This window comes from Pseudophryne corroboree, chromosome 2, assembly GCF_028390025.1.
Source record: "Pseudophryne corroboree isolate aPseCor3 chromosome 2, aPseCor3.hap2, whole genome shotgun sequence".
Lineage (NCBI taxonomy): Eukaryota > Metazoa > Chordata > Amphibia > Anura > Myobatrachidae > Pseudophryne > Pseudophryne corroboree.
In genome coordinates, this window is record NC_086445.1 from 933,911,389 (window position 1) to 933,926,088 (window position 14,700).

The following is a 14,700-nucleotide window of genomic DNA, read 5'->3' on the forward strand; positions in this document are numbered from 1 at the left end:
TGGTCTTAGGCGAGCGAGGGTCAGACTTTTTAGTAGTCAAGGACTGGTTCAACTTCTTCAATTGAGCAGATAAATTGTCCGCCCAAGGCGAGTTAGCTGCGGGGACCACATACGGTTGCACCGGCATAGGAGGTCCCATAGGGTGCGTTAGTTTAGTAACTAGCGTATGTAGAAGCGTGGAGAAAGTAGCCCACGGTGGGTCATTATGTACCCCCGTTGCCACAGTCCCACTGGGGGGCAAGGATCCCCCAGAACCAGAGCCCACAGCTGCTATAGTCTCCTCATAGGGGTCTGTGGCTTCAGCAACACTGGCAGTGTGTTCAGCCCCAGAACAGTTACCTTCAGAAGCAGACATGATATAACTTGCAGTATCAGGTAACACAGTACAATTGGCAGCAGCACAATACCTCTTACCCAAACCCCTGCGCATTGTAGTCAGCACAAGCAGAGATACAGGAGAGATATGGTGACCAAAATCACAGAGAAAAATACATATTAGAGTATATCTTGTGAAAATCCTATATAATTATAAAACCTGACGCACCAAGCCCCCTCAGGTTATAGAATATAGGGATAGCAAGTTGAGTGAGAGACACGAAATGGAAACCACTCAGCAAGCTAATGCACACACATATAGTCACATGTAAACAATGCAGAGGTTATTACTAACAATAATACTGCACTGGACCAGCTTATATAGCTATGTGGTCAATAGATGTAACACTGCACAGTAAGAACTGGATGTATATCACAGGGTACTTGTACCAGAGAACCCTGACTAAATGCACTCTTTCTTAACTAACACTGTCTAATAGACATGTAGAATACTTAAGTGTCATTTAAAAAGTCACAGCACTGACAACCAGGCGGCTTTACACAGGAGGATTTGCCCAAGCAGTCCCAGGAACAGTGTAGCTGAGAGAAATGGCGCCCAAACACTGACCGGGAGTGAGGGAGAGACAGATATGCAGCTCCAGGGCGGGAACATTTGCTGGAAATGGTGCCCTGGGGCTGGGGGAGGGGCTCCAGGTCTAAGCCTGATCCCCCTGCTGGCAAAGCCACCGGGTACTGTGGGCTACTAGTAAAACGGTTTTAAGAGAAACCCTGACCTGCACCCATGCCCTGGTGATCTAGTGGGATTGCCTGTACTGCCACAGTGTCCACCGCCAGCGCGCGTGGCCCCCCTCCCACTGACCGCACCGGATCGCGATAAAGTACGGGTCCCGCGAGCGGGACCAACTCACCACCTCCCGAAGCGCGGCCACGCGATCCCGGAGTGCCCCAGTCGTGTGTGCCTGGCTTTAGAAGAAAACCGGAGCCTCCTGCTGTAGTTACCCGGCAACCAGGGCTTGGGAGTGTACAGCACCGCTGGGGAGAGATGGAGCTGCAGCAGTGAATGTCACTAGACATGTACACACTGCTGCAGCCCTTGAAGTCCTCAATTTTCTTCTCAAAAAGCTCTTCTTATGGCTGCCCAGAGCAGCCCCTCTGTTATGTGCCTGCTATCTGCGGCACAAACTACAAAACTGAGCTCCTGTGCAGGGAGGTGGGGTTATAGAGAAGGCGGAGCTATGCATTTTGGGAACAGTCAAAGCTTTTGAGCCTGTTGGTGCCTCAGATCAAGATCCTACTCTACACCCCTATGTATTTCCTTGTGGAGCCCAGTGTACCCTGCAGCAGAAACATTTATAATAAATAATTCAGAAGTACTTTCTTCAGGTCTGCAAATGGGTCATCTGACATTTCATAGGCTTTGTTCCAGGCAATTGGGAAAGCGTGACAGTCCTACAACATAATAAAATCACAATCATCCCCACAATGAGCTACATAAAGATCAGTTCTTTAGTCTTACTTCCTTGCTGGCACAGCGATATACAGGGCTCCAGCGCATCATGAGGGCATGCAGAGGCACGGCAGTGAAAATATACCTGTTGGAAGAAAAAAAAAAAAAATTCAATAAGAAGAGTTAAGGGCCCCATACACTAGAATGATTATGCCCGACTTCAGCCCAATTCGGTACAATATATTGTCGTTAGTGCTGCACTTGTGATAGGTCGGTTCCTGCAGGTATGGCTGGGATCGCATGCTATATAGCGTATGCAAATCGTATGGAACCACTCCCAGGAAAGTTCAAAGGAAATCGCCTCAGACATATTCTAGTGTATGGGGCCCTTTAGAATTGCAGCACAACTAGCTGATTTTAGAAAGCACATAGCTCTCAGAAGCATAGAACAAGGATTTTATATAGAAATTATTAAATAAAATAGAGGGCACACATTTTGTTTTCATTCCCAATTCCAGATACTTTTTCATGCTGTTACTTAAGACCAGGGGCGGATTGGGAACAAAAAGCCCTGGAAAAATTTGTACTAGTGGCCCCACATGGGCAGCACCAGAGGTGTAAGGTCTAGCCATGGGCCATGGCAGCAGCACCCTCCCACCCCCCAAGACTTTCCAGATAGTGGGCATGACCAGCATCAAGGGGGAAAGTTAAAAAGAAATAAAATTAATTATGAGCACATTATATGATACACCTTCAGAATTTAGGAAACTATATCATTCTTTAGAAAGATATATTTTTTTGCTTATTACACCAACCGTATCCCAATCACTATTCACTCAATCTTATATGTCAGCCAAGCAGGCAGACAGAGCATACACTAGATCATCTGCAATCACAGGCTAAGTGGCAAAGTCATTTTCATATATGCAAATTATTTTGCATCTTATTCATTATGTCTATAAAAAGGACCACATGTCCTCAAACAAAACAGGCCCCAAGGGTGCGTCGGCCCACCGGGAATCTTCCCTGTAAGCCCTATGGCCAATCCGCCTCTGCTTAAGACTATAGACCAGTGTTTCTCAAACACAGCCCTAACATTGCATGTTTTCCTTATCTACCTGGCGTACAGGTGTATTAATTCACTTTTGGTGCCCATACAGCAACAATCAGTTAGGCTAACTAAGCATTCTGTAGAGGATTGTGTTTAGAAATCATTGATGTATGGGGTTTGCTGATCAGACAAAAACAAAATGATCAGAATCTGTGAATCAGCTTGTACAGCATGTTGGATCTTGCAGACCATTCGGGACTGTAGATTGCAACTGTATGCCAGCCATTTTACAGACAACAGAGCAATCTTAGCTTTACATGTGACTAGTAAAAGGACAACCCTTTGAGTTGATGCATGGGCACTTTCATGATGCACAGATCCGATCTTTAGATGAAAATGATCTGCAAATCACTGTAAATTATCTGCAATGTATGGATGCATTATGTTGTATTGGAGAACTGTTAAACTGAGGAAATTCATGCTGTATCGGTGTATACATTTTTGCAATTGTTGATGTATGATCTACCTAACACAGTATATCTACAGGTAGTACTAATTATTCTTGAGGACACCTTTGAACATGCACGGTTATAGTTCCAGAAGAACAGAGTTTGAGAAACACTGCTATAGAGGTTTAACTTGGGTTTTGTAATAGACCGCATAATGAGAGATATTGAGGCTTTCATCGCTATTGTAAAATGGTGTCCTAGCATGGCCAACCAGCCAGGGAATGCTGCACCTTTTAGTTCCACAGCCAGAAAACGATTGCTTAGGTAGTTGCCTGATGTAGTCGCATCATACCTTGCCAGAGACACCTGCAGCTGCTTATGGAAGCTTTAACATTTTTTAAACACAATTATATCAAATAAGGGTCAAACAGCTCTAATTAGCATAATTTGATCATTTTTTTATTTAATTTGTTAATGTCCCAAAATGTTTTATTTTTATTTTCCTTTTTAGCAAGTAATGCAGTCAAGTAGTCAATCTTGGCATGTTTTTCTAGAAATGGCTAAATAATAGAATCCATCTGTGTAGGATTATCACCTAATTCCCCATCTAATATGCATCACTAGTTAGCACTGCTGGCAGTCTGCCAGGGGCAGATGTAGTGACCATGTTAGCCCTACAAAGGGGAGGGGGCCTACATTATATCTCCCCTAATGCTTGGAAGCCAACTTCAATCTCATTATCTTCTTTTCCGTTACATTGGTAAATTACAATCACAGTAAGATGTGCAGTATAGAATCAGGGGTGCAGCGAGGGTGGCTCCAGTGGAGCTCGAGCTCCGGAAAAGTTAGAGGGCGCGCCACCACCTGCCCCCCCCCCCTTACTCTGCCCAATATACCGCAGGCCGCTGTACAGACAGCCGCATAGCAGGAGGAGAAAAAGCAGAGGGGCGCACACAGACTCGGACTCTGAGACTAGGTAGGGAACAGGACAGGTCAGAGGCGACAGCAGGAAACACTGACAGCTGGCACATGCCGGAGCTCTGCCCACCCTCTTTATATGTCTCATTGTCTGCTTGTAGCTGTGCAGCAGGGTTATTTCTTTCCTGCTACATCACTCTGTCACCTCGGCTGCAGCACCTTTCTGCCCCGGCTGCTGCAGCACCTCTCTCTGTGCCAGCTGCTGCAGCAGCACCTCTCTCTGCATTATAAGCTGCAGAGTAACATGTATAAGCGGCTCTACTGCAGCATAACATGTGTAAGCGGCTCTACTGTGTTGTGTAATGTGTATAGGGGGCTCTACTGTGTTGTGTAATGTGTATAGGGGCTCTACTGTGTGCCGTAAAGTGTATAAGGGGTACTACTGATTGGTGTAATGTGAATAACGGACAATACTGGGCGGTGTAATGTGAATAGCAGACAATACAGTAAGGTGACATCTGAATTGGTACTATGCTGTGGCCACGCACCTTCTCCATGAAGCCATGCCCCTATATTTTTGCTGCGCGCCCCTATTTTAAACATGGGGGCGCCCAAAGGAAACCTTCGCCCTGAGAGCCACAAGGTCTAGAACCGGCCCGGTCATCAATTTAGGATTTTTAAATATTTTTTATTTTCAAATGTAACGTGTACCTAAGTCAGTACAGGAGAGTGGGCGCCGAAACATACCCTTGCTCCAGGCACCATGGCACCTAGCTACACCTCTGTATAGAATGTAATGTTAATTGACTTATTTACCAAGGGAAGGGGTTACAGAAAAATGAAAGGGTAGGAGTACAAGAAAAGGGATACAGGAGTCACATACGCATATATTACAAAATATATATATTAGTGATGAGTGGATTCGGAATATAATGGAAGAACAATGGCGGCACTCTGGAGACTTTGTTCAAAAAAGTGAAAAAATCAGTGCAGTTTAATCAACGTTTCGGGGGTACTGGCCCCCGTCTTCAGGATACACTCACAAAGTGACACAGTGCAAAACAACAGACTTTTAAATGACTTACCAAGCACGCGTCCTGCCGCCCGCTCCACGCCGCTGCCGACTTCCGGACTCAGCGCTTCCTGTCCCAGGATCCGGTCACCTGACCTGATGCAAGCTCCCAGAGCCGTCATGCAGGGGTGGGAGGAAGCGTTGCTATGGAGAGCGTTATCAACAAAACAAACATGACATGATTAAAATTGTGCACAAAGGACAAATAACGGACATCAAGTGCATTATTTGATATACTGACAGAGTGTAAAGTGCTTAAACTTATATTAAAACATACATATCTGTGCTGAATACAGCTATTGCTAAATCAAGTGAAAAAACTTCTACCAGTGTATAAATGAACTATACCAATAAAAATATATAAAAAATAGCCGATGTTGATGGAATATGGAGCCAATATAGTGGACTTATAACTTACAATAAGACCTACTTCCTCTGTACCTGGCAGTAAACCTAATTTAAAGCAAATGTATCAGTAAACTTACTCATTTGAGTACAGCGTGGTCTATTACTATTTTGCCTATCTAATATAATAATTAATAAACGTGATGGCTTAACTCCAAGGTGTGTATACCACAATGTTGGCAAATCAGATAGCTCAACCTATTAAGGGCATAATGTGATGTGTTATGTTATGTCATAGGACGCGAGACAGATTATACTATACTAAGCTGCTGTTGAAGAAGGACCATTATAAAAATAGTGACAGAGGTCCGGGATCAGCAGTTGGATGAGATGATTCGTAAATTTAAAGATCGGGGTTATCCCAATGGTCTGTTACAACAGGCTCGAGACAAGGCCACGAGAATACCCAGAGGTGAACTCCTGAAGATCCAGGAGACCAAAGAAAAAGGGAAAAGATTTCCCTGGGTCAACCAGTACAACACTACCAGTAAACATACGGGTAAAAAAGCCAAAGAGTTATGGTCCATTAATAAGACGGACCATGAGTTATGGATGCTCAAAGACACAAAGTTTATGCCCAGCTACACACATAGCAGAAATATTAGAAGCATGGTTGTCAAGACTGATGTCTCGACAAAAAAGGAAACTGAGAAGTTTCTTGGGGTCTAGGAAGGGTTGCTATAGGTGCGGATGCACCACCTGCAACTTTCTTGTACCAGGGGATTCTTTTAAGCATCCATATACAGGCAAAAAAAAAATAATCTCAAAGCTGCCTACACCTGCAATTCTAAATTTGTGGTGTACTTATCATGTCCATGCGGCCAACATTATGTTGGCAAGACGGAGTGCACATTTAAAGTTAGGATGACCCAACACAGATCATCTATCAGGGCAGCCTTACAGACAGGCACAAGTGAACAACCAGTAGCGGGGCATTTTGCTCTGGCCAAACACCCCCTGGCATCATTAAGATACCGCATTATAGACCAGGTACCATTTTCCATCAGAGGGGGAGACAGAGCCAGACGACTCCTACAATTAGAAACAAGATGGATCTTAACTCTGGATACACTGAGTCCTAGAGGGCTCAAATGAGTCCCTTGGCATGGGTAACTTTTTATAATGGTCCCTCTTCAACAGCAAGTTAGTACAGTATAATCTGTCTCGCGTCCTATGACATAACATAACACATCACATTATGCCCTTAATAGGTTGAGCTATCTGTGATTTGCCAACATTGTGGTATACACACCTTGGAGTTAAGCCATCACGTTTATTAATTATTATATTAGATAGGCAAAATAGTAATAGACCACGCTGTACTCAAATGAGTAAGTTTACTGATACATTTGCTTTAAATTAGGTTTACTGCCAGGTACAGAGGAAGTAGGTCTTATTGTAAGTTATAAGTCAACTATATTGGCTCCATATTCCATCAACATCGGCTATTTTTTATATATTTTTATTGGTATAGTTCATTTATACACTGGTAAAAGTTTTTTTTAACTTGATTTAGCAATAGCTGTATTCAGCACAGATATGTATGTTTTAATATAAGTTTAAGCACTTTACACTGTCAGTATATCAAATAATGCACTTGATGTCTGTTATTTGTCCTTTGTGCACAATTTTAATCATGTCATGTTTGTTTTGTTGATAGCGCTCTCCATAGCAACGCTTCCTCCCGCCCCTGCATGACGGTTTTGGGAGCTCGCGTCAGGTCAGGTGACCGGATCCTGGGACAGGAAGCGCTGAGTCCGGAAGTCGGCAGCGGCGTGGAGCGGGCGGCAGGACGCGCGCTTGGTAAGTCATTTAAAAGTCTGTTTTGCACTGTGTCACTTTGTGAGTGTATCCTGAAGACGGGGGCCAGTACCCCTGAAACGTTGATTAAACTGCACTGATTTTTTCACTTTTTTGAACAAAGTCTCCAGAGTGCCGCCATTGTTCTTCCATTATATGTAATCCTATCTCTGAATGGCCAACCACAGAACCTCCATCCACCAAGCAATCACAACTGGCACAGCTACATTGCCAGTAGCTCGGCATTTCATGACTACACGACATCAGGTATCGGACCTCAGATCGAAGCTTATAGACTGGATACCCCCACCACCTCGAGGGGGAGACCGTACCCTGCTGCTCAAGAAGAGAGAAAGTTCATGGATCTACAGATTGGACACTATTGCCCCTAGGGGTATGAATGAAAATAATCAGTTGTCAATTTTTTTGAAATAACCTTGAACCTTAATGTTCATTAATATCCCATTCTTTGTACCCTTGTGGACACACATTATGTTTTCAGTATGTTTAGTATGATTAGTTTAACATCACTCTTGTAATTATTTGCACTTTTCTGCTATAGCACTATACACACGTTTATCCTGAAGTGATCTCACAGGTCTCTATATATACCCTATCCATATTAACCCCACTGGTAGACCCATTATTAATGGGTAAACACATATGGATCTCTAAGCCCACTGCCTATAAGAAGTAAATGCAATTTGGACATTTACTCTTGCTACACCTAGTATGACGCAGCCCACTTCCGGTATCACCAGAAGTAACGTCTGCGGTTCACTATGTCTTTTCTTTAGCTCAATGTAAGTGGCGTCACTTTAATACATCACCCTCTGTTGTGTAACCAATACATGTCCCCTTATGATGCCCTATTCTGTAAAGATAAGTTAAACCCCACTGTCCGGCTGCTAGCGCGGCTCACTTCCGGTCAATACCGGAAGTGACGCCTGCGTCTCAGCATGCGTTCTGCCAGACACATCACCTGGCCCCGGCGCGAGGGTGCTACCATGAGTAGCTCCCCCTTGGGCTCCAGGTACTTTTGAGCATTCTGCTCCACACCATGGGTACATAAAGACAAGTAGTTCGACATTTAAAGAGCATGTATGTTTTGTCAATACAGCGCGACGCACTTCCGGTGTTACCGGAAGTGATGTTTGCGTTCCACCACGCCTCCAGTGACATTGGAGGCGGGAATGGCACCATTTCCAGGGTATATAAAAGGGGCCTGTGAGGCCCATTCGGTGCTCCAGTTTCCCTACTTCATTTGACTTATGCTACACTGCTGTACTGGATGTTTTGTTGCTGTATACGTTGAAAAAGGTCCAGGTGTGGACCGAAACATTGGACATTTCCTGGAAACTGTGAGATAGACTTTATATAAATATCCACTTTTTTGATTTTTGAAAATTTAATCTGGAGAGTGCTGCCTTTTCCACATAGTGGAGATACTGTATGTATGTATGTATGTATGTATGTATGTATGTATATATATATATATATATATATATATATATATATATGTATGTATGTATGTATGTATGTATGTATGTATGTATGTATGTATGTATGTATGTGTGTATATATATATATATATATATATATATATATATATATATATATATATATATATATAATATGGAGCTTTATGGTGAAAACTTACCTTTGTTAAATCTCTTTCTGCGAGGTACACTGGATTCCACAGGGAATAACATTGGGGTGTTGAGTTGGATCTTGAACCGAGGCACCAACAGGCTAAAGCTTTGACTGTTCCCAGGATGCCTTGATGCCTTGCACCGCCTCCTCTATAACCCCGCCTCCATGGAAAGGAGCTCAGTTTTTTTAACCAGTCCAATGCAGTAGCAGGTAAAAGAGATGATAACAGTTAGTGGCCACAGCGAACCACATTTTCACGACAGGAGAAGGTACCAGCGGCTAATGCCATACAAGCCCAAAGAAGCTAAGTGCGTCAGGGTGGGCGCCCCGTGGAATTCAGTGTACCTTGCAGAACGAGATTTAACAAAGGTAAGTTCTTACCATAAATCTCCTTTTCTGCAGCGGGGTACACTGTATTCCACAGGGAACAACATCGGGGATGTCCTAAAGCAGTTCCTCATGGGAGGGGACGCACTGTAGCGGTCACAAGAACCCCGCGTCCAAAGGAAGCATCCTGGGAGGCGGAAGTATCAAATGCATAGAACCTGATGAACTTGTTCATCGAGGACCACGTAGCCGCCTTGCACAATTGTTCAAGGGTCACACCACGGCGGGCCACCCAAGAAGGTCCAACAGACCGAGTAGAATGGGCTTTGATGGTAGCAGGAGCTGGAAGTCCAGCCTGTACATAAGCATGTGCAATCACCATTCTAATGCATCTGGCCAAGGTCTGCTTATTAGCAGGCCAGCCACGTTTGTGAAAACCAAAAAAAAAAAAAAAAAAAAAAAAAAAAAAAAAAAAAGGAGATCTGATTCTCTTTGTTCTCTAAGCGAAAATGTTCTTTTCACATAAATACAGAGAGTACGTACCACATCCAAAGACCTCTCTGGAGCATAAACCTGGAGAGGTAAAGTCCAGAACCACAATCTCTTGATTAAGGTGGAAAGACGACTCCACCTTAGGCAGATAACCAGGGCGAGTTCTAAGAACTGCCCGGTCACGGTGAAAAATCAGAAAAAGGTGCCCAACCCAAGTCTGAAACCTGTCTGTCTAGCAGAGGCAATAGCCAGCAAAAACAGGACCTTAAGAGTAAGCCATTTAAGGTCCACAGACTCAAGAGGTTCAAACGGAGACTCTTGTAAGGCGTTCAGAACAACCGACAAATCCCAAGGAGCCACAGGAGGAACATAGGGAGGTTGAAACCGTAAAACACCCTGAGTGAATATATGAACATCAGGCAGAGTCGCAATTTCTCTGAAACCATATCGACAAGGCAGAAATATGAACCTTGAGGGAGGCCAGACAAAGGCCTAAGTCCAGGCCCTGTTGTAGGAAAGCCAAAAGTTTGGCAGTACTGAACTTGAATGCATCAGAATTCAAAGCAGCACACCATCTGAAGTAAGAATTCCAGACCCTATAATAAACCAGAACAAAAGCTGGCTTACTGGCCTTCAACATAGTTGGAATAACCGCCTCAGAAAACCCTTTGGCCCTCAGAACGGAAGCTTCAAGAGTCACGCTGTCAAAGCCAGTCGGGCCAGTTCCTGGTAGACACAAGGGCCCTGAACAAGGAGGTCTGGGGGCTGCGGAAGCAGAAGAGGACACTATCGAGAGACCCTGCAGGTCTGAGAACCAATGCCATCTGGGCCACGCCGGAGCGATTAGAAGTAGTATTCCTCCTCTTGCTTGAACTTCCGTATTACCCTGGGCAGGAGTGACACCGGAGGGAACACGTATGGCAGCCGAAAGTTCCATGGAATTGCCAGTGCGTTCACGAACGATGCTTGAGGATCCCTTGTCCTTGCTCCGAATCAGGAACCTTGTGATTGTGTCGAGACGCCATCAGGTCTACGTCTGGTTGGCCCCACTTGTCCACTAGAAGTTGAAAGACTTCCGAATGAAGACTCCACTCTCCGGCGTGTACATCCTGACGACTGAGGAAGTCCGTTTCCCAGTTGAGGACTCCCGGAATGAACACTTCCGATATGACTTACAGATGGCATTCCACCCATTGAAATATCCTCGACACTTCCCTCATTGCCATGCGGCTTCGAGTGCCACCATAATGATTTATGTACGCCACTGTGGTGGCGTTGTCTGACTGTACTTGATCAGGCTTGTTCTGTACCAGAGGCAGGGCTAGTGTCAATGCATTGAACGCTGCCCACAATTCCAGAATGTTTATCAGGAGGAGAGATTCCTCCCTGGTCCACCAACCCTGAAGAGAGTGTTGCTCCAACACCGTGCCCCAACCCGAAGACTGGCATCAGTCGTCAGAAGGACCCAGTTGGAGATCCATAAGGGACGACCCCTGCTCAATTGCTAGTCCTGTAGCCACCAGGTCAGTGACAGGCGAACCTCCGGAGTCAAGGAGATCATGCGAGTCCTGATCCGGTGAGGCAGGCCATCCCATTTGGAAAGAATTAACCTCTAGAGAGGGCGGGAGTGAAATAGAACGTACTCTACCATGTCGAAAGCGGACACCGTGAGGCCCAGTACTTGCATTGCCGAGTGTATCGACACACGTGGGCGGGATAGAAAGTGACCTTCTCCGGAGACAAAAAACAACAACAACAACAACAACAACAACAACACCCCCAGGTGCACCATGCTCTGAGCAGAGACCAGGGAGGATTTCTTCCAGTTGATGAACCACCCGTGGGCTTGTAGGAATTGGACAGTCAGTTCCAGATGACAAAGGAGAACCTCTGGTGAGTTTGCCAGGATCAAAATGTCGTCCAGATACGGCAGGATCCTGATGCCCTGACGGCGGAGGAGAGCCGTCATGACCTTGCTGAAAATTTGTGGAGCCATGGTTAGACCAAAAAGGTAAGGCCTGGAATTGAAAATGTAGGTTGCCAATAGCAAACCTCAGGTATTGCTGATGCGACATGGAAATAAGAATATGCAGGTAAGCATCCTGTATGTCCAGGGATACCATATAGTACTTGGGTTCCAAAGCTAGAATAACGAAGTGTTTCCATACGGAATTTGGAAACTTTCACAAATTTGTTCAAAGACTTGAGGTTGAGAATGGGCCGAGAGGACCCATTTGGTTTCGGGACTAGGAACAGCATTGAATAGTACCCCCTGCCTCTCTGAGCCAGGGGCACTGGCACTATCACTCCTGTATCCAGGAGAGATTGTACCACCAAATAGAGTTTTTCTTTTACCTGATCTGAATGAATGTTTGTTGAGCAAAACTGGCGAGAGGGACGTTTCTTGAAAGAGATGGCGTATCCGTGACTGACAACTTCTTACCCAGGCGTCCGAAGTGGTCTGTAACCACACCTGGGCAAACCATAGAAGTCGGCCTCCCACCCTGGGATCCCCCAGAGGGAGGCCCGCCCCGTCATGCAGCAGGCTTGTCTGTTTTGGAAGCAGGCTGACAGGCAGCCCAGGCACATTTAGGTTTGGGCTTAGTGGATTTGGAAGTGCAAGCCTTTTTCGGGCACGCCTGACCCTTTGCTATACCTGGCGGTCGAAAGTAACAAGAACAAGTCCTCTTATCCTTCGGAGCCGAAGGAGTAGTTCTAGGCAGACATGCAGTCTTAGCTGATGCCAAGTCAGGAACAATCTTGTTGAGATCTTCCCCAAAAAGTATGTTTCCTTTAAAAGGGATCCAGATCTACGGACCAGGACCACAACCAGAGAATCCGGCGAGCCAGAATGGACGTAGTAGACACTTTGGCCGCCAGGACACCTGCATCAGATGCCGCCTCCTGAATATAATGAGAGGCTGTAATATATGAAAGACATTGTCTAGCATTCAGGAAAATCAGATGGTAGTTCCGCTTCAGCTTCCTGAACCCAAGCTTCAATCGCTTTTGCCGCCCAAGAAGCTGCAATAGTGGGCCTATACACAGCTCCTGCAAGAGTGTAAATGGACTTCAAGCAATCCTCCACACGCTTATCCATCGGTTCCTTCAGTGAGGTGACGGTAGTGACAGGCAGAGCAGAGGACACCACCAGACGCGAGACTTGGGAAACACCACCACCGGTGGACTCACAATTTTTAACTTAACTCTGCAGCGAGGGGATAACGAGCTAGCATCTTTTTAGACAGGGAAAATTTATTTCCTGGAAATTCCCAGGATTCCTGCTGTATGTCAATCAAGTGGTCAGAATGGGGTAAAACTAATTTAGTAACCTTCTGACGTTTAAACTTATCTGGTTTCTTAGCGGTAGCTTGAGGCTCTAAGTCGTCATCAATTTGAATTATCAGCCTGATAGCCTCCAAGAGGTCAGGAACATCCATTTGTGACAGAGATTCCCCATCAGAAGCATCTGCATAAGTGTCTGAAAGGTCAGTGTAAGCGCCATCTTCAGCGAATGAAGTATCCAACACAAGTGTGGATTGTGAGGAGGTAATGGCCCGTTTAGATGACCCCTTGGTCTTAGGCGGGCGAGGGTTAGGATTTTGTTTAGCCACAGACTGATTTAATTGCTGTAACTGAGAGGACAGGGTATCTGCAAATGGCGAATTAACTGCAGGGATAATATGCGGCTGTAATGGCACAGGAGGTCCCATAAGGGGCACAAGTCTAGTTACCAGCGTAGTCCGTAAATTAGAGAAGGTAGCCCATGGCGGGTCTTGATTTGCCCCCAGTGCTGCAGACTGACTGTGGGGTATAGAACCCCCAGTACCTGGACCCTCAGCTGCTATGTTTTCCTCCGGGTGATCCGTGGCGTCAGCACTGCCTGATGCAGGATCAGCCTTGGAGCTATCACCCTGTTTAGCAGACATTATTTGTAAGCGTAACCTTAGGGTGTAATAGTACAATTTAGGCATTGTTGATCTCAATTATTTCTAAATCAACTTCCTTTAGTTCATGCTTTCTCTCTTGTATAATTAGTCGAACTAAATCTTTAGAACAATTATCAAGAATGCCATACCAAGCATCAGTAAAGGACTTTTTTTCATTACCAAATGTGGGTGCCTTTAAGATACGTAAACCTCTTGGTATACGATCAGCTTCTAAATATTGCTCCAGTGTTGTTATCTCCCAGCTCATTTTAATTTCTTTAATTAGGAGTTTTTCCATCTGTGCACAGATCTCATCTAAATTGCAGTCAGTTTCTTTTTTATTAGATCTGATGGTATTATTACCTAAATGCTCACTAAAAATTTTATGGCATTCCTCAAATCTCCGCTGCCTATTATCCATTTATAAAATCAACAATTAATATAAGTACTAATAAGCCACACACAAATTAACCAGCAGGAAAAATAAACAAGACTAAAAAATGCTAGAATGCAGCAGACAGTGGGTTAAAATAAAACATGGACAAGAAGTCGCGCAATCCCACACAAAGTCTTTGAAATATATATCAGTCCAAATGTACTTTTGCAGCAGTCCTCCTCTAGGATTAAACCCGTACTCCTCAGCACATGTGAAAAAAAGAAATAATGGAGGGCGCAATGGTGAGTATAGAATTACAAGTTTTTACTGGCATCAGTATCACTCACGTACATTTAAAGTAAAAGTTAACCAGCGCGATGTAGATCATCAGTGGAGCCTCCGGAAAACCGCACCAATGAACCCCGTCGCTCACAGGATAACAGCA

At 44.8% G+C, this 14,700-nt stretch overlaps 1 protein-coding gene across 1 annotated transcript in view; it reads right to left on the reverse strand.

Annotated features, from left to right (window-relative positions):
• LOC135050100 (zona pellucida sperm-binding protein 4-like) overlaps positions 1-14,700 on the reverse strand; it is an 80,223-nt gene that overhangs the window by 15,404 nt on the left and 50,119 nt on the right. The window contains exon 10 of the mRNA XM_063956258.1: positions 1,853-1,928. Coding sequence (XP_063812328.1) covers positions 1,853-1,928 — 76 coding nt within the window. The remainder of the gene's footprint in view (positions 1-1,852; positions 1,929-14,700) is intronic.